The sequence below is a fragment of the Nyctereutes procyonoides genome, unplaced genomic scaffold (assembly GCF_905146905.1).
Source record: "Nyctereutes procyonoides isolate TBG_1078 unplaced genomic scaffold, NYPRO_anot_genome, whole genome shotgun sequence".
Classification (NCBI taxonomy): Eukaryota; Metazoa; Chordata; class Mammalia; order Carnivora; family Canidae; genus Nyctereutes; species Nyctereutes procyonoides.
The window spans coordinates 67,504,872-67,530,991 of NW_026575051.1; the positions used below are offsets into that span (position 1 = coordinate 67,504,872).

The 26,120-nt window shown below is 41.3% G+C and overlaps 1 protein-coding gene and 1 non-coding gene across 2 annotated transcripts; both read left to right on the forward strand.

The window, feature by feature from the left end:
* The first annotated feature begins 2,682 nt into the window (after window positions 1-2,682).
* Window positions 2,683-22,990, forward strand: AMD1 (adenosylmethionine decarboxylase 1). The gene is made up of 9 exons (XM_055330264.1): window positions 2,683-3,131; window positions 16,126-16,212; window positions 17,185-17,311; window positions 17,862-17,964; window positions 19,288-19,330; window positions 19,459-19,603; window positions 20,055-20,147; window positions 20,226-20,381; window positions 20,762-22,990. Exons 1-9 carry the CDS (start codon window positions 3,022-3,024, stop codon window positions 20,900-20,902), a joined length of 1,005 nt encoding a protein of 334 aa, XP_055186239.1. The 5' UTR covers window positions 2,683-3,021; the 3' UTR covers window positions 20,903-22,990.
* On the forward strand, window positions 11,769-11,875 carry LOC129513250 (U6 spliceosomal RNA). The gene has a single exon (XR_008665211.1). It is a non-coding gene; the product is annotated as a U6 spliceosomal RNA (small nuclear RNA).
* Window positions 22,991-26,120: the final 3,130 nt, after the last annotated feature.

Below are 26,120 nucleotides of genomic sequence, written 5' to 3' on the forward strand. Positions count from 1 at the left end.
TGGTTCTCTTTGTTATCTTAGCCTACACCCTACTACTACAGGTGACTTCTCAGAGGTGGGGACATTTAAGCTAAGAGCTTAGTGAAAAGAATGAAAAAGCTATACAAGATGGAGAGAGAGCATGTGAGACAAATTGAAAGGACCTAAAAGGGATGCCTGGGGGGCTCAGTGGTTGAACTTCTGCCTTCGGCTCTGGGTGTGATCCTGGAGACCAGGTATCCTGGAGACCTGGGATCAAGTCCCAAGTCGGGCTCCCTGCATGGAGCCTGCTTCTCCCTCTGCCTGTGTCTCTGCCTCTGTCGCTCATGAATAAATAAATAAAACCTTAAGAAAAGAAAAGAAAAGAAAGAAAAGAAAAGAAAAGAAAAGAAAAGAAAAGAAAAGAAAAGGACCTAAAACGAAAAAGGCCAGTATGGCTAGGGGGTAGGGAGTAAATGAACAGTAGAGATGGGCTTGGAAAAGAATTACTTGAAGACCAGATCATATAGGAGTTTGAAGACTAAGGTAAGGAATTTTGATTTTAAATATAAGGGGAAACCACTGGAGGATTTATAAATATTAAGAGAAGTGTCATAATTGGATTTATATTTTAAAAAAATTACTCAGGCTTGCTCTGTGTTAAATCATCTGAGGGGGCCAAAGATATGTTTTGGACACATTAAGTTCAGCAAAATACTTAAATGAGATTAACTGAACAACTTAGTACAAGGGACTTGAGCCTCAAGATGGTAATGATGCTTAAGAAAAATGAAAAATTTCACAAAGGACCAATTCAATTGGTAGACACTCAATTATCCTCTATCAAATTAACAAAGACTTACCTTGCCAAGATTCTTGGCACTTTTATATAAACTTAAATTGCATTGGGAAAAAGCATAATAGTGATAGAAAAGCAACTAATTATAAGCAATTATAAGCCAAATTATGTTTACACCACAATTAGTGTTTGAGGTGGTTTAGTGGAGAGATTCTTCATTTCAATAAGCAACCATCAAATAATTGAATAGCTTGTAAAACACATAAATACTTCTTTTATCTTTATTCCAAGTATAACCACCACATTCTCTTTGAATCATTATTATCATAAAATAAGCAACATTCATCTTTTGTCCCAATTCCCAGTTTGAGTTGGATGCTTTTAAAAACATGGTAAGAGTAGTCTATATACCTACTGCACCACACATAGCTTCTTTCATAGCTTCTTTCAACAGGTTTCATGGAGAAATGTGAACAAATTCACGTTCTTGTAAGACAATTCCTACCCTGGAGGGAATCTAGAGTGCAAACTCAAACCACATCTTTTTCATTAGGTTTTTCACGCTTAAAACATTATCTCATTTCACTTTCCGTTAAAAGAAGTCTTTCTCTAAGGACAATAGGGGGAAAAGTCTTTTGTGTTATGGCCATGGTAATTTTTAGGACAGGCTGGGTTGTTTTTTTTGTTTTTTGTTTTTTCTCCCATATTCCCGAGTAAAAGTCATGACTTGGTCACAATTTTGCCACCTCGGGTTAAACCCTTAGGACTTGCCAACCATTTTACAGTTTATGTTGATTACTGAAGTATTAAGTGTATGGTTGCTTCTTTCTTTCGATGCATACTTCTTTAAATCACTGCTAGTGATAGGTCAGATGCCTGTTCCATGAATTTCCATGTAAATTTTTCTGAAGCACGTGGGATGATATCACTGTACATGGGGAGGGGGAGGGGGTGGTGCTTTCAACTAGTTCATCAGTTTGCGAACACTGAAAGAAAGAAAAATGTCAAACAATCTCAGGCCATATTTAATAAGCCGGTTTCTAGAAAGAGTCTTGCAAAATAATTTCCCACCGACCGACCCAAGGGAGCACGGGATCGCCAGGGCTGCACAGCAGCTGCGGCGCCGCTCGGCCAGCTCCGGGCTGGGCGAGCCACATGGTCGGAGGTGGGGAGAGCCCGAGCCCTCCCGGGCTGGCCGCCACGTTGCTTTTTCCCCTTTTTTTTTTTTTTTTTTTTTTTAAACAGGGAGACAACGCTGCTGGGCTATTGTGTAAACGGGCCGGGAGCGGCGTTCTCGAAGCACATCGGCTAAGGCACGAGCAGCAGCGGAATTCAGCCGCCTCCAAACGCGACCCCTGGCAGCACGCGCGCCACGGGCGAACGTGGAGTCGCAAATGCGTGGCTCCCTCCGCCGCGGGGGGAGCGCGCTCCAGGGAGCGGCCGGGGGGCTCAGCAGCCGCGGGGGGCTGCACGGGAGCAGGAGCACCCCGCCATCCCATCCCATCCCAGCAGCGGCCGCGGCCACCGCCCCCGCCGAGCCCCGCCGGCCCCGCCGGCCCTCCCGGAGGACCCACCCATGTTCCCTGCAAACCGGTTGTTTAAGGCAGCGCGGCGCAGCCTCCCCTCACCCCCCTTCGCCCTCTCCCCACCCATTCCGCAGCGACCCCAGGCTCCTAATCCCCAACCGGACCCCACAGCGCCGTCTCCCGCCCAGGGGCCGGCGCGAGCCCGAACCGCAGCGCGGCGGGCAGCTCCCCGCGCTCGGGGGCAGGCGGGCCGCCAGCCAGCCGCAACTCCGTAGCTGCTGATTGACAGGCGGCGGCGGCAATGAGCCTCGGGGGCGGGACGTTGCGTCACTTCCTGGCCTTTCGGGGGAGACGGGGTATATAAAGGCGGCGCTCACGCAGCGCCCTCGCTTCCACAGTATGGCCGGCGACATTAGCTAGCGCTCGCTCTACTCTCTCTAACGGGGAAACAGCGGACTACAAGAAAACTGAACTGTATCTGCCTCTATTTCCAACAGACTCACGTTCAACTTTCGCTCACACACACACACATACACACAAAAAAGAAAAAGCCGGGAAAATTTTATTAATCCTTTTTTTTAAAAAAAAAGTTAATATAAAATTATAGCAAAAAAAAAAAAAAAGGAACCTGAACTTTAGTAACAGCTGGAACAATCCGCAGCGGCGGCGGCGGCGGGAGAAGAAATTTAATTTTAGTTGATTTTCTGTGGTTGTTGGTTGTTCGCTAGTCTCACGGTGATGGAAGCTGCACATTTTTTCGAAGGGACCGAGAAGCTGCTGGAGGTGTGGTTCTCCAGGCAGCAGCCCGACGCCAACCAAGGATCTGGAGACCTTCGCACCATCCCCAGGTGGGTGCGCGGGGGCTGTCGCGGCCTCGGAGGCGGGCAGGTGGGGGCGCGCAGGTCCGCGGGCGGGGCCGGGCGGGGTGGCCGTGCGGGGGCCCGGGTAGTGGGGGGGGGCGGCCGCGTCCACCCGGGGCCCGGGGCCGGGGCCGGGGCCGGGGCGGCTCCTCCCGCCGCGGTTGCTGGGCCCGGCGCGGCCCGGGGGGAGGGGAGGGGAGGGGAGGGAGGGGGGAGCCAGGCCGGCGCGCCGCGTGCTCAGGTAACGTCCCCCGCGCGGCGTGCAGGGCGGCCCGGGGCCCCGGCAGGTGTGGCGCCCGGGCCGGCTCCGTTGGGGCGTGCCCGCGGAGGGCGGCGCGGAGGGGGCGCGGGCGCGGGCGCGGGCCCGGGCCGGGTGTTCCCCGCGCGCTGCGGGTCTGGCGCGCAGGCCTCCCGCCCGCGGTCGGCGCCGGCAGCATGTGGCGCCCGGGAGGCGCTGCGCAGGGCCGGGCCCCACCGCCGCCCCGTAACGTGCGCTGCACCAAACCCTTTCCGGGGCGGCCTCGGCCGTGTAACCTGTTAGGGCATCGGCGCGCGCGGGCAGGGCCCGTCCGCGGCGGGACCGATTCCTTCGATGCCCGAGCCCGCGGGGGGACCGCGGAGAGGCCGCGCGGAGGTGGTCCCCGGGCCGGGCCTGCCCGCGGCGCTCGGCCCGCTGCCGCCCCTCGCCTCTCGGCGCACGAGTGCGGAGGAGCCGGCGCGGCCGCCTCGTCGGGGCGGCGGCCAATGGGCGCCCGGGCCCGCCCGAGAGCCGGGCCGCGGGGCGGCGGCCAATGGGCGGCTCAGGAATGCGGGCTGCGCTCGCCGCCGTCCCCGACAAAAAGCAGCCGCGGCCGGAGCGGGGCAGCCCGGCGGGCACGTGCCGCGGGACCCCTGCGGGCGGCGGGCGGCGGGCGGCGCGGGGAGCCCCCCGGGGAGCCCTTCCTCGCGCTCCTCCAGCGCACAAAGGGGGGCTCCCCGGTGGCGGTGCTGCGGCGGGGCCGAGCCGGCGGGCGCTGCCGAGCGGGCCTCGGGCGGACGGCGGGGGCTCTGCTCTGCCCCGCTCCGGCGCGTTTTGTCGTCTTCGTGGGCACACATCGTCAGTGAAGGAAGGACGGTTGTTGCTCCCAAGTTCTTAGGGCACAAATGCCACGATTGAAGCCTGAGCCGTTGCGGATGTAAGGGGAGGGGAGAAAGGCTGCTGAAAGGGTCGCCCGCCCGCCCGCCCGCCCGCCTGCCTTTCGGCGTCCGAGCACCACTTACCACTTTTCCTTTGTACTTTCGGCCCCTGAAATCACTGTGGCTCTTAAAGCGATGACAAAAGTGGGACCTTTGAGGGCTGAATATTCCGATTTGTTCGCGATTTAGTGCCAGAACGTTTTATAGACACTAAGCGCCCGTTGAATCACTGTTTTGAGGGTTTATATCACATTTCAGTTTTTGTGCCTGGAGCAGGTAAGAACTGAAAACTCTTGTTCATTTAACTGAAGCCCGTTGGCCGCCTCTGTAGGAGCCACTTCTCTCCGATGTGTCAAGGAGGCTCGGTTAGGTTATATACTAGAAGATAAAAATACGTGAAAAATTGTCAACGCTTTAGGTAAATCCCCTAAAACCAATGGCCTGGCCACAGGGACCCTTTGCTTCGGGTTTCTTGAGGAGTTGGGCGTTGTGGGCCCCAGAGGAGGATTATAACCTAGAAGAGTGATCATAATGAAATGGTTTAAGTGCATTGCCTTGGAATGTCCAAATTTGAATTCAGACGGCCTTTAATAACTGCTGCTTGATACCTCCTCGTTGCTAAAATGAAGACCATGGTGCGCCTACCTTCTTTGGGTTGTGAGGATGAAGTGTGTTTATTTTCTCCCTTCCCCTTTCTAAAGCTAACGGGGCTGGGGAAGAAATTGTCAGGTTGTAGTCTAAAAGGCTACACGGTAAAGGGTGTCCTACAGTTTAATGTATTTTTATTTAGATAGGGGAGATAGTGTCACTGGGGAGTTTTAGTTTGTATTGCTACAGTATATTTTTCCGTAATCTATCTTTAGTGGCTTTATTTTTTAATGATAAAAATGTAAGCCTCCATATCCCCACTCAGTAATTCCATTAAAATGCAAATAAAGGCAGAATTGGAAGAAGACATTAACCGACTGAATTAAAAAATACCTAAGGACATGGAAAGGATTAACAGTGAGAAGGCACAAATATCCTACAGGGTCTTACTATAGATGCTAGATATTAAAGAGATCATAGATGTTCTAGGAAAATGCCCTCTTGCGCTGTTTTCCAGTTACTATTGTACCCTCTCCTCCCAACTTCTACACCTGGTTTTGAACTTTAAATAATGTGGAATCGTCACATGAGGCCTCTTGGTCAGCCTTACGTTTGACGTTTTGTGTAGGGTTTAACGTCCGTGTATACCAGTTTTCTCACCGTATTGTTAGTGGGTATTTGAGTAGATTCCACTTTGCTAATACAAACATATTGCTGTGAACAGATGGCATTTAGTGAACAATAAGTATGCTTTTCTGTTACACACACACCTCGGAGAAGAGTTAAGCCCTAAGGTGTGCGTGTATCCAGCATGAGGGTGCTAGCTGCTCCGTATCTTCATCCAACACTGGGTATTATCTTTTTAATTTTAGCTCTTGTGGGTGTAAAATAGTATGTACATCTCCTCAGACTAATGGGAGTTGAGCATCCTTTCCTATCCGTACTTGCCATTTGTGAAATGCTGCCTATTCTTTTGGAATGCCTTCTGTTTGTAGGAGACCTGTATTGGGGATGTGTTACAGATCTCTTGTACCCTCCATAGCATCCCCTTTCACTCTATTCGTGATCCCTTACAGAAGTGCGTAGGGTTTTTGTTCTTGTTTTTAAGATTTTTAGAATATATTTGAGTACCCACGAGTGGTGGGGAGGGGCAGAGGGAGAGAGACAAGCAGACTCCCCACTGAGCCGGGAGCCCAACAAGGAGGTGGGGGCGCGGGTGCTCCATTTTAGGGCTCTGGGATCATGACCTGAGCTGAAGGCAGACACTTAAGCAACCCAGGTGCCCCAGAAGCACACAGTTTTTTAGTGTATTCCAATTTATCGATATTTTCCATTTTAATGCTTAGCAGGTTTTTAATTTTTTTAATAACCTATATATGCAACATGGGGTTGAATTTAAGAGTTGAGGAGTTTCATACTCTACCCATTGAGTCAGCCAGCTGCCTCTGATTAGCAGTTTTTGCATCCTATTGACGATACCTCTGCTTATTTGAGATTAATGAAGATGTTCTTTTTTTCCTCCTAAATTTCGTTTTGCTTTTCATGTTTAGATCAGCATTCCATCTGGAATTTTATTTTTATTTTATTTTATTTTTTTTATTTATGATAGTCACACAGTGAGAGAGAGAGAGAGAGGCAGAGACATAGGCAGAGGGAGAAGCAGGTTCCATGCACCGGGAGCCCGACGTGGGATTCGATCCCGGGTCTCCAGGATCGCGCCCTGGGCCAAAGGCAGGCGCCAAACCGCTGCGCCACCCAGGGATCCCTGGAATTTTATTTTTAATACAGTATGAGGGAATTCAGTGCACTTGAAGCAAAATTGGCTCCTCTTTCCAAGCTTTAACTCCAAGTCAATCTAGAACTTGTCTGTTAAACATTTCCCACTCTCCGGTAGGCTGTTTGGTAGTATCTTAAGTGTAATCTTAATCAAATTACAGAACACAGTATCTTTTTCTAACTTCTCAAGAGGGACAATGGGTACATTATATAGTTTTTGTTTTTTGAGAGAGCTTGGGGGAGGGGCAGAGGGAGATTTTTTTTTTTTTCCTAAGATTTTCTTTATTGGGAAGAAAGGGAGAGGGACCAGCGGACTCCTGCCAGGTGCACAGCCCAACACGGGGCTCAGTTCCCCAGAACCCCAAGACCACGGCCTTGTCTGAAGTCAGATACTTAACTGACTGAGCCACCAGGTGCCCCAGGGAAAGAGGGAATCTTAAGCAGGCTCCATGCCCAATGGGGGCTTGATCTCAACCCTGAGATTGGGACCTGAGCTGAAATTGAGTCATTCACTTACCCGACCAAGCCACCCAGGCACCCGTTTTTGTTCTTGGGTTGTGAGATAGAGCCCCATCAGGCTCCACACCAGACCTGGAGCCTGCTTTAGATTCTCTCTGTCCCTCTCTAAAAAAGTAAAAATAAGTAAATGGAGAGTGGAAAATCTTCACTGACTCCGGTTGAAGAATACTGGTTAACAGTATATTGAAGAAAAGCACCAGTCCAGTATATCCATATGAATAAAGGAGTTGGTGACATTCTAAAACTGACTTAATCCACACATTGCTTGAAGTTAACGTAAAAGGAAGGGGGGGGTGTGGTAAACTGCAGGTTCTCTAGCAGTTTTTTCAGATTTCAAAAGGATGTGAATAGAAATCTGATCATATATTAAAATGTCTTAGGGTTGCTGGACCAAACAAAAGCCTTTTATGTTATAGGAAATGGCAGTTATGGGGAGGAAGTCTGTTAGAAAATAAAAATTTTTGCTGGGAAGAAAGATTATTGCTTTTGAATTCATAACCCTGAGCTTTTATTCTTAGTAATGAGGTGGGTTCAGATGGGAAATTGTAGTGGAGGTGAAGAGAGTAAATATTAACTATAGGATGGTTAGAGGTGTATTATTTGCACAGTTAACATGAAACTAAAAACTAGAATCTATACTGTTGACATTGGAAAAAGCCCTAAGGAGTAGTGGGATCAGTAATTTTACATTGAAGAAATTGACAGCCCATTGCCAAGAAACCTTTTAGTGTAAATGTTTTGAAGTAGAAAAGCTTCTTATTGAATTAAGTTTCTTGTTACATTCTTCACAAAAGTTTTGAAAGACTTTGAACTGTTGTCCCCAAACCACCCTTTCTTTGTACGCGTTGAAAGTAATAATCAACTGAATGTAGCAGTAATTATACTAATAGTGATTTAAATTTTAAAGCTTGAGAGAGAGAATTTAATACTGTAATTAAAATTAGCACTGTGTATTTTCAGTTGATTTCTTTGAACAAAAGGGGAAGGCTTTTATTTTTCTGGATATCTGAACTAACTGCCCCTAACTCAAGGGAAGGGTATACTCAGAATTTAACTTCTGGTCAATCTCAGCTTTGATAGAGAATAATCTATTTTAGGATGATGTTGGCCCAAAGACTAATAACCTTGGGTAAGGTATAGAGGCCTGAATGTAATGTGGTAAGGGGAGAGTCACTAAAATTAGGCTGTTCCCTAAGGTCGCAGCTCAGGGAAACTTCACATAGTTGTGTGAATTTTTGGATGAATTACTTGGTAACCCTGAAACCAGTTTTTATTCACAAGGAGGCCTTTTAAATGCAAATTTTTAGGCGCCATCTGCAGCGTATCTGACCTACTGGATCTGAGGTTAGGATCCAACTCTGGGTGATGAGAGTGATACTCTGCTTAATGGGTTTCTTCCACCTGCCAGCAACATTCTGTTCCCTCAGACGTTTACTTTATAAGATTGTGATTTAAAAACATCTTAGTTTGCCATTTTTAAGTGGGCAGTGTTGTAAGTATATTCACATTGTTGTGCAACAGTTCTCTAGAACTTTTTCATCTTGCAAAACAAACTAAAGCCATTAATTTCCCCTCTCCTCTTCCCCATCCTTGGTAACCATCTTCTTTTAGGATTTTGACTACTTTAGATACTTCATAGGAGTGTGAGTGCTTCATAAATGGAGTCATACGGTATTTGTCCTTCCATGATTGGCTTATTTCACATAGCATAAGGTCCTCAAGATTTATCCATGTTTTATGTACATAACCACATTTTATTTATCTGTTAATCCTTTGATGGGCATTGAGGTTGCTTCCATCTCCTGTCGGTTGTGAACAACAGTGTGGGTGTGCACATACCTCTGCCAGACATTGTTTTGAATTTTTTAGATCTGTACCCAGAAGTGGGATTACTAGATCAGTCAGATAGTAGTTCTATCTTTAAGGTTTTGAAGAACATCCATACTGTTTTTCTGTAATGGCTGCACCACTTAGTTATTTTCAAGATTTTTAAGTAATCTCTGTATCCAACGTGAGGCTCAAACTCACAATCCCATGTCGAGAGCTGCACACTTCACCGACTAAGCCAGCCAAGCACGCACCATTAGGTTTTTACTCTTAGGGAAGTTCCTTATATATCCTGGAAGTTTACCTTTTATCACCTATATGATTTGCAAGTATTTTCTCCTGTATTGTCTTTTCACTCTGTTGAGTACTTTCCTATGAAGTTGTTTGATATTGTCTCATTTGTCTACTTTGGCCTTTGCCGCCTGTGCTTTTTGTGTCATATCCAAGAAAGCATTGCCAGATCCGGTGTCCGGTGAGGCTTTCCCCTATGTTTTCTAGGACTTTTGTAGTTTTAGGTCTTGGTTTTGGTTTTTAATCTATCAATTTTTGTAGATGGTGTAAGGTAAGGATCCAACCTCATTCTTTTGTGTGGACATTCGGTTTTCCCAGCACCCGTTGGATGGTTTTTTCTCCCAATTTGTAGTCCTGGCACTTTTGTTGTTGAAGGTCATTTGACCTGTGGCATTTACTTTTTACATACTACATTTAAAAATGTAGTCAGTTGTCCCTTTTGGGTTTTGTTTGATCAGATAACCTTCAGAAGTCTGTCGTTTTAGTGCAATCTTTGCCCTTGTAAATGCCCCCAACTTGTGTTTTTATTAAAACACAGATTCTTTAAGAGAATTTCAAATATAGTAAAATATATCATTAATGCTTTGCAATTCCCGTGTGGTGATCTAAGTTTATTCGATCCATGTACTGTTAATAGTAAACAGTATATCCTATTTTGGGGGGTACTTACTGTGACCTGGGTGTGGCTAGGATCCAATAAACCTTTATTTACAAAACAAGGCTTATTTTCCTGGGAGAAATGTGATAAAATAATTGCCTAAAATTCTCAGCTGTTTTTGGTGTCGGGTTTTTCACCTTTCTCTTTATATACATGTATAGCATTGTATTGACTTTTTCTGTTTTCTTTTACATCGTGCCCTTGGTTTCTTTTTTTGAGCCTGTTAGCTCTCAAGATTGTCTTTTTGGTTGTTTACTCAGCTATGTTTTAAGGTGTTTTGAAGCAACAGCATTCTCACATGCCATGACTTTGAAAAAATGCTAGAGGGCTTTTATTAGGTGAGGAAGAGTTTGGTTGCAAAATTTCTTAATTAATGGTGAATGAGTGTAAGAGCATTTTGGTTTCCCTCAAGATGGAATAAGCACACTCTACAACTGTCTCTTGTATTTACTAAAAACCTTGGACAGAGTGCATGGAACAGTGAGGACTTTGAAAATTAAATGTTAGCAGGTGAATTGAGGAAGGAAACCATAATTCAAAATACCACTGAAACAACTGTGATTTCTTCTGTTCTGTTCTTTTCTTTTCATTATCTCTTGGGGTGGTCTGAAAAGCTGCCAGAAACTGGTAACTGCACACTAGGTACAGACAAAAAGAGTTCCAAGAGAGGTCCTCTATTTCTGGTCTACAGAGAAGGAAGGGGGCTGGGCCTTTCTGGCGCCTTCGGGTCAGAGAGAGTAGGGAAAATCCTTTTTTAAATTTTTTTTATTGCTTTGCTTTTTGTGTATATGTTCTACCGATAACACTGGCAGTCCTGTGTCCACACTTGTGGCCAGACAGATGCCTAAAACTCCAGGTGCAGGAGGGACCCCTTTTTGACCAGAGTGAAGAACAACATCAAGGATATCTCTATTCCTCTTTTCCCTTTTGTCGTTTACCTGTTTGGCCCCAGAGGGACAGATAGTCCTAGGCAGCCTGCTGCAGGTGAACAAACTAAAACCTTGGCTTCCAAAAAAAAAAAAAAATAAAACCTTGGCTTCCTACCCAGAGGACCAAGAATTGGGCCCCCCATCCTGAATCTTGTCAACAAGATTATGGGGAGGAGAGAGCGGTGAAGACAGTGATCCCATAAAGATTTATATAAACCCCACTCAACTGCTCCTGTATACACCTCTGATCTTATACAGTATGTCAGAGGTCTTGAAAACTGATAGATCACCTCCCCAGTCCCAGTCTGGTCACTGGGTGACACGAAAGCAGGGCAGATCTGAGTACCATGACAAGGGCTTTTGTAACTAAAATGTGAAACCATAACATAACCCAGAGAAACTGAATAAAAACTTGAAAACTGAGCTTAACCGTTTCAGTTGCCTGCTAAAACAATTTTTAAAATCAGCATGCTCCATAGGATTGAAACAAGATTTAAAATTATGTAGCATTTAACAAAACTAAAAAACAAAAATAAAAAAATAAAAATAAAATAAAATTATGTAACATGATCAAAATGCTCAGGATGCAGTTGTAAATTGCTCAACTTAAGAATGACCAGGAAAGAAAAAAAAAAAAAGAAAAAAAAAAAGAATGACCAGGAAAATTCTCAGCATCCCTCAAAGGAAAAAGACTATAGCCTCAAGGGGATGCAAATCAAGCTTTAGAAACAGCTGTCATAAACATTCTATAAGGAGAGTGAGTACGCTTAAAAGGAAAAGACAAAGTCTTAGAGAAATAGAAAATGGAACTTTAAAATGCAACAGGAAAATAACTACTGGAATAAGAAGTTTCCTGGGTGAGTGCTCGCTTCTGCAGCACATAAACTAAAGTTGGAATGAAACAGAGATTAGCATGGCCCCTGCGCAAGGAGGATGACATGCAAATTCGTGAAGCGTTCCATATTTTTCCTGTTTAGGATCTCATGAATAAATAAAATCTTGGGGAAAAGTTTCCAGGGTGGGCTCTAGTAGAATGGAAATAGAAGAGTGAATGAACATGAAGATAGATCAGTAGGAATCACCGATTCTGAACAACACAGAAAAAAGATTGGGGGCAGCAAGTGCTCCACAGGTCTCGGGTTCTGTTCAAACCAAAAAAGTTAAACATGTTTGCATCAGCAGATCCCTCCAGACAGTGTGTTTCAGGGAAAAAAAAACTGAGAAAACAATCACATGTAGGTTCATTATAATAAATGGATTCTTATAACTAAGTTATTTGGCAGTGAAAGGAGTAAGCTCCATTTATGTAGATTAAAATGAGATGGCATTTCAAGTGGAATATATAATCTTGTTAACAAGATAATTCTGTTAAAGGAGTTTATCTTTTCAAGAACTTGCCTTCGAAATACTTGAACTATTACAGTGACAAACAATAAAGGAGCATGTAACAATTTTAGATTTAAAAAGTTTAAGGCTGGGACGCCTGGGTGGCTCAGCAGTTGAACATCAGCCTTTGGCTCAGGTTGTGATCCTGGGGTCCCGAGATCGAGTACCACATCGGGCTCTCCCCTCACGGAGCCTGCTTCTCCCTCTGCTTGTGTCTCTGCCTAAGATTTTTAAAAAAAACTTTCATATTTGATCTGGTCTGGTGGGAATATAGTGAGGTGACCTGAGCTAGAAGAAGGGTGCTTAGGGCAGGGGTTGTGGGTAGGGTGAAGTCCATTACACCAGTATGCAGAACAAGGTTTACATGTGTGTCTCAGCATAATTACAACGCTCTCTTTTTCACTCTCATGTGGCTTGATATGGTTAAGTTTACATTATAAGAAAGTGGGTTGTTTATAGAAAGTGGGTTGGTAGAAAAGCCCCCATGTGACCATACAGAAAATGGGGGTAGAGCTGGTTACCTTTATTTATTTCAACTGTTCTTCTGATTCATTATCTTTATATTATAAAATCTGAGTCAGGGGATCTCTGGGTGGCTCGGCCGTTTGGTGCCTGCCTTCAGTCCAGGGCATGATACTGAAATCCCAGGATCGAGTCCCATATCAGGCTCCCTGCATGGGGCCTGCTTCTCCCTCTGCCTGTGTCTCTTCCTCTGTGTGTGTGTGTGTCTCTCATGAATAAATACAAAATCTTTAAAAAATAAAATAAAATAAAATAAAATCTGAGTCAGATGAGAAAGGGGATGCCAGGAGATCTGAAGATTGGGTAATAATAGTTTATTCTCTGGGAGTAACAAAGGATCTCTCTGAAATGAGGACTAAGTACTGTTGAGAGGGGTAAAGTGACTATACTGAAAATAAGGAATTAAAACTTAGAATGAGAGATCATTAGCCCTTTACCCTCTTTTGCCTACCAGAATTCTTCATGCTCACCAGGCAAGAGAATGGAATATTTGGATGATCTGACCTGCCTAGGAAAGAACTTTAAAAGAAATACTAATAGGGAGTTTCCCAGTGAAACCCCCACATGCCCTGTATGGAGGCTGACAGTAAACAAGCCCCATCCATGTGTATATAGACTTTTTGACTAGCTAAGTCTTAGTACCCTACCTAATCTTGGCCAAGAATCACTCAAAAGAAATGTTGAAACAGTTGGGGGAACATCTGAGGATAAGTTAATGCATAGAAAACCAAAGCAAATGAAAAAGCAGACAGCTTTTAAATCCAGAGAAAAACAAAGTTACACAAGAAAGAAAACATTATGGAACATGATTCAAGTCGTAATATACTGTTGTTAACACTGCTGTATGATACATGAAAGTTAAGAGAATAAACCCTAAGAGTTCTCGTGGTGGAAAGATTATTTTTTTCTGCCTTCTCTTTTTATTGTATATATGAGACGATGGATCCTAACTAAACCTTTTGTGGTAATCATTTCACAAATGAGTAAGTCAAACCCTTAGGCTGTACACCTTAAACTTACATGCAGCAGTGTATGTCAATTATCTCCGTGAAATGGACTGAGGGAGTCTGCATGAATAGTGACTGTAACTGGAAAGGTAGCGTGTCCAGTGAGTGGAAGAGAATATTTATTGGCAAGAGTGCTGAATTCTAGTGGGAAGTCCTTAGGTAAGATCTGATTTTTTTTTTTCAAGGTAAGATCTGAATTAAGTAAGCTCTAAAGAGAGACCTGTGTGCTGCAGAATTTTACTTAATGCTTATAGTGGGTATTATTATTTACCTGTATATTCGGTGCTTGAATTTTTACCATTGAGTAGGTACATTATGTATGCATTATATAACTTAATCAGTTATATGAAGTAGGTTTTATTGCCCACCAGATATAAAGAAACCAAGCACAGAGATATTTTAATTGTAAGAAATGTCAACAACAAATTGTACCATTTGAAAAATTTGAAACAAACTGAAAAGATGTGGCCCAGTCTAATGTGTATTTTTCTTTTTCTTTATGTAAACAGTCATCGGCACCTTTTTAAAAGAAAGCTAATTGTTAGCACTTAAACATTGCTTGGCCAAAGCACCTGGGTGGCTCAGTCATTTGAGTGTCTGACTCTTGATTTTGGCTCAGGTCATGATCTCAGAGTTGTGAGATGGAGCCCTGTGTCAGGCTCCACTGTCAGCAGAGAGTCTGCTTGAGATCCCCCCACCTCTGAAAAATAAAAATAAACTTAAAAAAATCCTTGGTTAAAGTTACAGGCAGATAGGCTGTATAATCATTAGCAAGCCTAACAATTGAGTTTTTTTCAGGTAAGTCTCAGTACTGTTCAATTTAACTAATTTACCCAACTTAGGAATTACTGCCTTCTGTGACTGGTCATATAATTGCCTTTTGGGCCAGTAAACATTTTTTTTAGAAAATGATGAAACAGGCACAAAATGCTAACAGGATTGACTAGCACTATGCTTGTGGGTGGTTTGGTTTTGTTTTTTAAGTAATCTCTATACCCAATATGTGGCTCAAATTCATAGCCCCCCGAGATCAAGAGTTAGATGCTCTCCCAACTGAGCCAGCCAGGTGCCCCTGTGCTTGATTTTTAATACAAAAGACTAAAACATAAATGGTTTTGTGCTGGCTGTGCTGTTGAGGATTTCTTCTACAGAGTCTTAACAGGATAAGAAAACTAACCATAATGTGCTATTTTCTTGGGTATACAGGAATGACCTGTCAAACATTAAGAGCCTTAAAAATATTTCAAGCCTTTAATTTGGTAATTATAAGCTTGTCATGTGGAATTGTTTTATAAATATTTCAGTTTATAGTGGACACACTAAAGAGGGAAGCACTTCTTAGGTCTCAATCAGATAAAATTAAAACTAATTTCTTTTGTTATGCCCATTTGACTTCCATTTTAGTCTATTGCCTTATACTACAGACTTTTCACTTTGTTGGAATGGGCATATTTTTGATCCTGTTAAAGAGTTGTATAATGTTGCCCAAAATCTTGATGTTGAATTGGCAACAAAAACCATGTTTCAAGTTTCTGATGATTCTAGACTCCACTAGGTATGATTAGCTGCTAATTTTTTTTAATTTTTTTTAATTTTTATTTCTTTATGATAGTCACAGAGAGAGAGAGAGAGAGAGAGAGAGAGGCAGAGACACAGGCAGAGGGAGAAGCAGGCTCCATGCACTGGGAGCCCGATGTGGGATTCGATCCCAGGTCTCCAGGATCGTGCCCTGGGCCAAAGGCAGGCGCCAAACCCGCTGCGCCACCCAGGGATCCCAATTAGCTGCTAATTTGATGGAAAATAGTATCTAAACAGTATGAGAGCTCTAGCTTTATACTAACAGGCCTTTAGATCTTTTTGCCAATCAGTGAAGGAAATAATGCTTTTTAAATTGTAATTCCTCCAGTTAAGATTGAAAATCTAAGACTTTGATAGGCAAAAGAAAAAATCTCATTTTTACTTAATCTCTTCACTTGCTTGTGGGTGAAAGGTAAAGATTTTCCTTGGTTTAAGGGCCTTTTAAACTTCCTCTGCAAGTCTTATTCATTTTGTCTTTTTTTCTGAGTAAATTGTAAATGGCTTTTAATTTCCAGTTTTCAAGTTTGCTCTTTGTTATTCTGGATATGTCAGTATAGATAGGTTTTTGAAATAAAAACGTTACTCAGAAGCTGGAACAAGAATGTGACAACAAATATACATGGTTTAAATTGTGTTAGAACACTCAAGTTTAAGAGCTTTGTAATTTCTACTCAAGTAGGCAAGTACTATTATGACTTAATCATCCCTTTTTTGTTAAATAATAGATCTGAGTGGGACATACTTCTGAAGGATGTGCAATGTTCAATCATAAGTGTGACAAAAACTGACAAGCAGGAAGCTTATGTACTCAGGTGAGTTCTGCGAAAACAAATGTTAGCTACCTAGTTTCAGTCTGAATCCTACTTTACATGGAATAGCGAATTGTTCCTCTGGATCTTAGTAGTGTAATCATTTTTACTTTATTTTGAAAAATAATAGTATAAAATAAAATGTTTATTCTAGATATCCCTATGTGGTATGTTTTGAAGTCTCTCCTAATACTAATAATAGCTCTTCAAGATGATTGCTATCTTTACCTCCTTAGTTAGTTAGCAGGAAGTAGCTGTAAAAGAGAGTAGTAGAATAGCATTATACCTTTATTCTCAGCCCCAGATAGGTCTTTTTTAGTATATGCCTCTCAATATCAGAACTTCAAAGTGAAAATTGGCTTCTCTGTATAAATACAATTGTTATATATGAAAGAAAGCCATTCAGCATGCTTATTAGGTACAGAGCTAATTTATTCAACAAAAGCAATTATACATATTATAATGAACTTTGTGGCTACTGGATTGAACAAAGTGCCTGGTTTTTTACTAAGCTTGTGTTGGACATATACAGATGTTTATCAAATGCTTAGTGTGTGCCAGGCCTTGGGAATATAATGAATAAAAACAAATTCCTTTCCTAAAAGAGCTTATTACCTAATTGGATGTTTGCAGAAATATATGTCCGAGTGGGTGGTACAGCTGAAGTAAAGTATGATTTTTAGTGAATATCCTAAGATAGGTGAAGTGAGGAGGAAGGCTTAGAAATAGGAGGAGTTTTGTGTAATGAGCTAATATGCTTTATACCTAATTCAAGGCCTTTCTGTGGGTTCTGGAAGCTTTAAAATGATTTCTGTATAATAGGAATACAGTAGTGTGTCCTTTTTGCTTCGCATCCTTGATCTTGACAGTGAAAGTTAATAGATTTTACCTTGTAAATAATCTAGTAATAGATTTAATTGCATCTCAGTAATACATTAAACATCCTTATAACACTGTGACTTTTTCCAAATGCAGTGAGAGTAGCATGTTTGTCTCCAAGAGACGTTTCATTTTGAAGACATGTGGTACCACCCTCTTGCTGAAAGCACTGGTTCCCCTGTTGAAACTTGCTAGGGATTACAGTGGGTTTGACTCAATTCAAGTAAGTAATCAGACATTTTATCTTTTTTTCCCCCCAGGCAAATGTTAGGGCTCTGTAATAAGCATTTGCCTAGTAAATAAATTTTCTATACTTAACTGCTTAGTTGTGCATAATGACTGACTCTTGAAACTAAATGCATACATGCTCTCAAATATTGTTGCTTCGGATCTGAAACTACTGTCCAGAAATAATGTACCTTGTCTCTACAGTTATGACCTATCATGAGTAGGTTGAGCTTTTTTTTTTTTTTAAGTTTCCAGAAACTCAAGAGATGTATGTGGTCTACGTTCTTCATGGTTTCTTGAGATTCTCCACAGCTTAAAGTGTAACCCTTTCTCACGGATGTTGGTCTGAAACCTTGCTCTAACAAAGTGGCCATTTTTTATTTATTGGCCAGCAAGAGACCACTTACCTTTTAAACATATTAAATGGGAAATATGTTAAATTTCATTGGGGAAAAAACAGATTTGATTTTGATACGTATATGCAGAAAATAGTTGACTAGGAAAGGTAATAGAATTCTATGTTAATGTGAAGTTATCTTTTTCAGAGCTTCTTTTATTCTCGTAAGAATTTCATGAAGCCTTCTCACCAAGGGTACCCACACCGGAATTTCCAGGAAGAAATAGAATTTCTTAATGCAATTTTCCCAAGTAAGTTTAAATAGAATTGAAACCCATTTCCTTATGTCCTTTCAGAGATCTTTTTATATATGTGAAAGCATATGTATCCAAATATGGTATGGTGCATTATATAGTTAAGAGTATCAGTAAAAGTTGATTACAAATTTAGAGTGTGCGTGCACATCAAGTCAATGTTGTTGAAAAGATGGAAAAAGAAAATGAATTGATCACTTGCCAGAGGAAGACATCTTTGTCTTACCAGTTGCTCTAATTTATATCTTACTTAGTGATTATGAAGACTTTGTTCCCTTTGTCCAGAAAAATGCATAGTGCCTTCATACATCCATGCTAAGATGCTGATCTGTGTTAAGAAACTCTGGCCTGGGCAGCCCCAGTGGCTCAGCGGTTTAGTGCTACCTTCAGCCCAAAGCGTGATCCTGGAGACCCAGACCCAGATCGCACATCAGGCTCCCTGCATGGAGCCTGCTTCTCCCTCTGCCTGTGTCTCTGCCTCTCTCTCTCTGTGTCTCTCATAAGTAAATAAATAAAATACTTAAAAAAGAAGAAAGAAAAAAAAATTCTGGCCTGGCATTCTATTTAGGAATTGAGCTGGCTTAAAAATGATCAGCACAGTGAGATCATAGTGTCACTTCAAACAAACTGGCAAGATTTTCTTCCATTTACTAAGCTTTTATTTATAGACCTTCCTTTTTGAGCTTCAAGGTCAGGGAACTTAAAGGTTATCTAATCTAACACCGTTATACCCTAGATGTGGCTGAAAACCTAGGGTGATTTTACTAACTTGGCACAAAAGCACTCCCAGGCATGATTTAAGATTCCCACCCCTCCTCCATCACAGGCATGATTGAAAAGAGAGTCCAATTTCTATCCTTATCTACTAATATGAAATTATACAAGGCTGTATCAGTGCTGAGTATAATGTAGTGTAAATATCTCCCAGTTAATTTACTATGTTGAGTGGGTCTTTGGGACAACAATATGGAAAAGAACATTACATAAAATGGCATGTATTAAATTGGGAATGTAGACAAATGGGTGGTCAAATTCTATTTCCTTAGTGGAGTTTTAGGGAAGAGTGAACCATAGTTTTCTCAGCACTCAGACTCACTCACTGTAGCTGAAGTATATCTCTAGATGACAGTAAAATATTTTTAGTAAAATATTTTTTAAGGGATGACAGGGGGCATCCTGCCTACTTGTGAACTCACTTCCCTTCACTGATGACATGTCTAATAGGAGGCAAGCGCTATCACCCTAACCATTGGAACAGTGGGGGCCAAAGCTATCTATTAAATGGAGCTGTTAAAGTTATTTTATGTTCTCCCTCAACAGATGGAGCAGCATATTGTATGGGACGTATGAATTCTGACTGTTGGTATGTTGGACATAGTTTTATCATTCTGTGTGTGTTTCCTTTTGGTTTTGTTTTGTTTTTGGTCGTTACAGGATTTATTTTAAATTGCCATTTGTCATTTTTAGAAACTACTTTTTATTTTTGTATAGGTACTTGTATACTTTGGATTTCCCAGAGACTCGGGTAATCAGTCAGCCAGATCAAACCCTGGAAATTCTGATGAGTGAGCTTGACCCAGCAGTTATGGACCAGTTCTACATGAAAGATGGTGTTACTGCAAAGGATGTCACTCGTGTAAGCATTTTCAAGAATAGTTCTAGATTTGGGATGCCTGGGTGGCTCAGCGGTTAAGCATATAGCCTGCTTCTCCCTCTGCCTGTGTCTCTGCCTCTCTTCTCTGTGTCTCTTATGAGTAAATAAATAAAATCTTTTAAAAAAGGAGGGGGGGATCCCTGGGTGGCGCAGCGGTTTGACGCCTGCCTTTGGCCCAGGGCGCGATCCTGGAGACCCGGGATCGAATCCCACATCGGGCTCCCGGTGCATGGAGCCTGCTTCTCCCTCTGCCTGTGTCTCTGCCTCTCTCTCTCTCTCTCTTTCTCTCTCTCTCTGTGACTATCATAAATAAATTTTTTTAAAAAATTAAAAAAAAAAAGAATAGTTCTAGATTTTTCCTGGGCACTAAGTATTTTAACTCCTTCTCAGTTTATTTTTCAAATTTGTATGTAATCAGTCTTTCCTTTCCCAGGAGAGTGGAATTCGTGACCTGATACCAGGTTCTGTCATTGATGCCACACTGTTCAATCCTTGTGGGTATTCGATGAATGGAATGAAATCGGATGTGAGTGATATTTTCCTTAATAATTATTAAATGTTTAAGTGTACCTTTCCATTATTAACCTAAAACTATTTCTTTAAGGGAACTTATTGGACTATTCACATCACTCCAGAACCAGAATTTTCTTATGTTAGCTTTGAAACAAACTTAAGTCAGACCTCCTATGATGACCTGATCAGGAAAGTTGTTGAAGTCTTCAAGCCAGGAAAATTTGTGACCACCCTGTTTGTAAATCAGGTAAATTGTCTTATTCTCAATAAAGTCTTACATAGGAAATGAGAATAGTGAATCGTGTCATAATACGTATTCTAAGGTGGCATATGTCAGATATCTAGAAGTATTGCTGTTGAGGTTATGAGTAGAAGAGATGCTTTCTATCTTTGTTTAGACTTGGTCCTTGATTTATATCTAGCCCAATTGATGATTTTTTTTTTTTCCTGTTTAGATGGGCAGATGGGAGGGGAACAACATAGGATGTCCTACTCATCCACCCATGAGACAGCTAAAATATTCAAATGCCATGTTTGTTCAGACAGTGGTCTTAAATATTCATTGACTGTTTGAAAATAACTTCTTCAGATTATAAGTACTAATGCTTAATTTAAATTTCTCCCCAGAGTTCTAAATGTCGCACAGTGCTTTCTTCACCCCAGAAGATTGAAGGCTTTAAACGTCTGGATTGCCAGAGCGCTATGTTCAATGATTACAATTTTGTTTTTACCAGTTTTGCTAAGAAGCAGCAACAACAGCAGAGTTGATTAATAAAAATGAAGAAAAAACGCAAAAAGAGAACACACATAGAAGGAGGTGGTGGCTGCTTTTTAGATATTGATATCGGGGGCCATGCTTTCCATAACCACCACCTTGTAGCTGCAGAAAGCCCTAGATGTAATGATAGTGTAATCATTTTGAATTGTATGCATTATTATATCAAGGAGTTAGATATCTTGCATGAATGCTCTCTTCTGTGTTTAGGTATTCTATGCCACTCTTGCTGTGAAATTGAAGTGCATGTAGAAAAAACCTTTTACTATATGAAACTTTACAACACTTGTGAAAACAATTCAATTTGGTTTATGCACAGTGTAGTATTTCTCCAGGTATCATCCAAAATTCCCCACAGACAAGGCTTTCGTCCTCATTAGGTGTTGGCCTCAGCCTAATCATCTGGGACTGTTCTATTAAATTGCTGCCAGGATTTTACATCCAGTTACCTCCACTTTCTAGAACATATTCTCTACTAATATTACTGAAACCAGTTTCTACTTCATACAGATGTTTTTTGCAACAGCAATTAAAGTTTATCTTCCACAAGTCAAGTCCTCTTAAGAAAATGATTGTAGTTATCCATTTTGTGTATTACTATTTTAACATTATTGCTTCCTGTACTTGTACTTCCTTTATTTGATTTTGTTCCTCACCATGGTGTCTTGCCTCCCAACCCCCCCTCAATAAAGCAATACACTGTTAACACTGTGGGTTTATACTAATCTTATACCCGGGAGGGGGAAGGGAGAGTGGACCCTGGGCTTAATTTTCTCTTAAGGTCAAGGGAGTTTGGCCTCCTTTCATATTGACATGGGCTCTTTTGGGAGATAGTGACAAAAATAAACCTGTTGTTGATTAGGAAGGAAGACCCTTAAAAATCTACATTAGGGTATACTGGGAGAACTGTTCCAGAGGCTACGCCATTGTGTGTTCCCACAAAATGAGATTAGCTTCTCATGAGTACCATGCCTTTTGTAATTTGCTAAATAGTAGTAGAAGAAAAAGATTTTTTTTTCTTAGAAAATAATTTTTATCACTAAGTTTGTTAGCAAGGAAATTAAGATAAAGGTTATATTTACAGGATTTAATAAGTCAGTTCAGATGATTCACATTTTACTTTAGCAGCTGTCTCCAACCATTTTCATTCACAACTTAACAAACTGGTTGAAAATGGAGTCTGTCTTTGCCATCTTGTGGCTTAAAGTTCTTTGACTTTGTGACGCATTATGATAGTGTTCTGACTTTAACCCTTTCTCTTCCTGGTGTTCCTTTCACCATGAATTCATAGCATCAAGTGAAACTTCCCAGAATGAGAACTGTTCAGGTTATTCTGACATACACAGTGAAGCAGAATGCTATCAAGAAGACACAAATTCCAAACTGGTCAGTGGGAAATGACTAGAAATACAGGCTTTGAGGAGTTGGCATCTTTTAGCTGTATTTGCAAATACTGAGATTTAAGCAGCTGAGAAAACAGCAAAGTTGACTAAATTTTTTATATTCTTGTCCTCACAAAGTTTTTTTGATTCTTTCTGGATTGATGCAGTGATGTTTTTGTTCCTTCCGTATTTATTAATGAAACACTTTTTTAGTGTTTCTAAACATAAAATCTACTTGGTTTGAAATCAAGTGGTTGGAACACAAATTTTGACTTTTATTTTAAGCATGTTGATTTGAGGTTTCATTTAAGAAACTTTCAGTCAAATGGATCAGTTTGATTCTGTAATTAGCACACGGTACCTAATGTTTCGGTACTGTTTTGAGGACCAATGCTCAAAGTGGATTTTGTTCTTGAACAGTGTCCCAGTAGATTTGATGACATTTGTTGGCTTGAGGTCTGATTTTTTCTAACAGATTTAAGATTTCTATCTAATGTTGAAAAACTGCACAAATTTGTATGGAATAAAGCCTAGAAAAATTAAAGCTAGATTAAATATAGTAATCGAAATTAATCCTAGTGTGTATGATAGAGGAGGGAAAATTTTGGTGCCATAATTTCTCTCTTCATGGTGTTGGACTTAAATGAAATGTATTTCTGTATCACAATTTAAGCTTCAATAAAAGTTTGCTTTAATCCATTGTCTAGTGACATTCAGGAAGTTTTCTGTTGATGTATTTTTTATTTAAACAGTATGCATGACCCAAATACTAGACATCTACAATTTTTGTGATTTTAGGAAATTGATACTTGATAGTTATTTTCTAACATTTGGAAGAGTAATGATGAAGACTAAGCTCTTTAAGCTCCTGGGTGAATGAGTAATTTATACTCATTTATTTATTTTTTTTTAGACTCAGATTTAAACATTTTGTTTAGTGGCTTCATAAGTGAAGCTTAAAAGAAATAACTGGGATATATATCAAAGAGTAGGAAAGGTAAGTATTGAGAATAAGAGTGCATTTGTGAGGGATCCCTGGGTGGCGCAGCGGTTTGGCACCTGCCTTTGGCCCAGGGCACGATCCTGGAGACCCGGGATCGAATCCCACGTCGGGCTGCCGGTGCATGGAGCCTGCTTCTCCCTCTGCCTGTCTCTGCCTCTCTCTCTCTCTCTGTGACTATCATAAATAAATTTTTAAAAAAAGTGCATTTGTGAGTTCGGAGTTAAAAGTTTGAAGGTGAAATGTTCTAGCCCTTATTATGGAATAGGCTCTTAATGATGGGATGGGGAGGAGCAAGTTGTAAACATCCTATATTTCATTCACGTATTTGGCTAACTAGAACAAAGTTACAAGCCTGATCATTTTTGCCATGTTAGGTACATATCTTTTTTTTTTTTTTTTTTGTAAGATTTTACTTATTTATTCATGAGAGACACAGGCGGAGGGAGAAGCAGGCTCCCTGCAGGGACCCTCCTGCGGGACTTGATCCCGGGACTCCAGGATCACACCCTGGCCTGAATGCAGGCGCTAAAGCGCTGAGCCACCCAGAGATCCCCAAGGCACATATCTTAGGATCACTTACTTGGCAAAATTTCAGTTCTTCAGCCTCTTGTGTCTACAATATTCTGAAAATCAGAATCTTATAAAAATGTTTATTCAGATCTCAGAAAAGGCATTTTAGAGAATATTTTCTGAGAAGTAACTGAGAAAAGGGTGGATCCTAGAAAACTATAATATGATATAGTATTACACCTTCAACACCAGGTTCTTTTACAGCAACAGGTAAGTGATCCGAGTGGATTCAGACATATAAGTCGCAAATGTAGTATTACACTGTGAAGGGTAAAGGACCTTATTTTCATTGTCCTGGCCAGGTAACTGTCACCAATTCCTGACTCCCCACCTTCAAATTTGATGTTTTCATCCCCCCTTTTAGTCCTGTTAAAATGGAAACTGTTCCTTTGGAATCCACCCCTTATACCGTGAGAGACTGTAACAGCTGTCTGCAAGGATTAGCTAGGACTCCAGAAAATAGGTGAGATTTGTAATTAACCATTTTATTTGGAGAATCTTCAAATATACAAACAATATAGTACTTTGAGTCTTCATATCCTACCTTAAATAGTCCTGAATTCTGCTCTGGTTCATCCATCCACATCTTTTTAAGTAAGATTTAAAGTTGAAATATGCAAATCTTAACCACAGTTCTAGAAAATGGATACACTTTTTAGCTCTCAGCCTTATCAAGACAAAAGTTTCATTTAACCCTAATAAGGCAACTCCCGCAATTTACTCCCACCCTCAAGCTAACTACTTTTTGTTTTTTCACTATAGCCTAAAGCCCCATAGGGGACGCTGGTCTCAGACGTTACATTAATTGAATCCAGGTATACATGAAGTGCTTTTCACTTGATAAAAGGTTTTCAGAGGTTGAACCATGTATTTTTGCCAAGTAGGATCCATTGTGTATGAATGTACTATAATTTTATCCATCCTGTTAAACATTTTATTGGTTTCCAGTTTTTGGAAAACGTGAATAAAGCTGCTATGAACAGTGCATACAGGTGTTTTTGTGGCTTCTGGATGTGTAGTACAATCTTAATCTGTTTCTCTGAGTACTGAATATGTTCTTATATCTTTACTCACCATTAGTATATTCTTTGAAAGTGTTCTGTACGTTTAAGTTAGGTTGGCTCTTTATTTTGGATACAAGTTCCTTGTCTAGTGTCTTGCAAATGTTCTAGTCTGATTTGCCTCTTCATTTTCCTGATAGCAACTTGATGAGTAGAAGTTCTTAATCTCAAGTCTTGATTTATCAACTTTCTAAATGGTTCTTTTTCTGTCAATAAATCTACCTAGCCTCACATTGTGGTGAAGCTTCTTAATTTTGGGCTTTTACATCCATCATCTGTCTCAGATTTCTGTGTGTGTGGTGTGAGGTATGAACTGAAGTTTTTTTTTTACCCATGTGAACGTGCAATTACTCTGGCACTGTTTGTGCTTTTATTATTGAATTACTTTGGACACCTTTTATTTTATTTGACTAGTTCTTGACTGTGCTTGGACTATTCCACGGTTACCTGTATTTCTGTGTAAATATCACCCAAGGTGTGGGGCTTAAACCCAACGCCCCAAGATAATAAGTCTCATCTTCTACCAGCCGAGCCAGCCAGGCGCCGTTCAATTTCTATTTTTAAGGAGCCTGGGGCGCCTACAGTGGCACAGTCAATTGAGCATCTGACTCTTGGTTTTGGCTCTGGTTGTGATCTTGGAGCAGTGGAATCAAGATCAAGCCTGTGTCAGGCTCTATGTTAAGTGTGGTGTCTGGGTTTCTGTCTCTCTGCCCCTCCTCCCCTGAAACAAATCTCTTTTAAAGTAGCATAATAAAAAGAATAGATAAAGTAGCATAATAAGCCTGATTGGATTATTAGGGTTGGATAGGGTCCACTTAAAATTTATCTTTTCTCTAGAAAGGTTTTGTACGATCTGTAGGACTTTGATGAATTCAAATATTTTAGGTTCCTTGATGCTAATGCCATTTGAATTGTCTTTCCAGTTGCTATTTTATAGGTAATTTAAATTCTTTTGATAGCACCTTGCTAAATTCTTAATGCAGTGGTCGGGACCTCTAATACCTATAGAATATAGGTAGTAAGGGCAGACGGTGGCTTAGGTGAAGAAAAGACCACCAGGGAGCAAAATTCAGAGAGGTACTGACTGGGGTGCAAGTGGGCATCTGAGAATACATTTCGCTCACTAGGGGTTTTGCTTGCCTGAGTTTATAATGTTCCTCTATTAAAGTCCTCTACGTAGTCTCATATTTATAGT

Coding starts and splice junctions, on each gene's coding strand:
- AMD1 (XM_055330264.1), top strand. CDS start 3,022: ATGGAAGCTGCACATTTTTTCGAAGGGACCGAGAAGCTGCTGGAGGTG. Junction 3,132..16,125: donor GACCTTCGCACCATCCCCAG/GTGGGTGCGCGG, acceptor GTTAAATAATAG/ATCTGAGTGGGACATACTTC. Junction 17,965..19,287: donor TCTTAATGCAATTTTCCCAA/GTAAGTTTAAAT, acceptor CTCCCTCAACAG/ATGGAGCAGCATATTGTATG.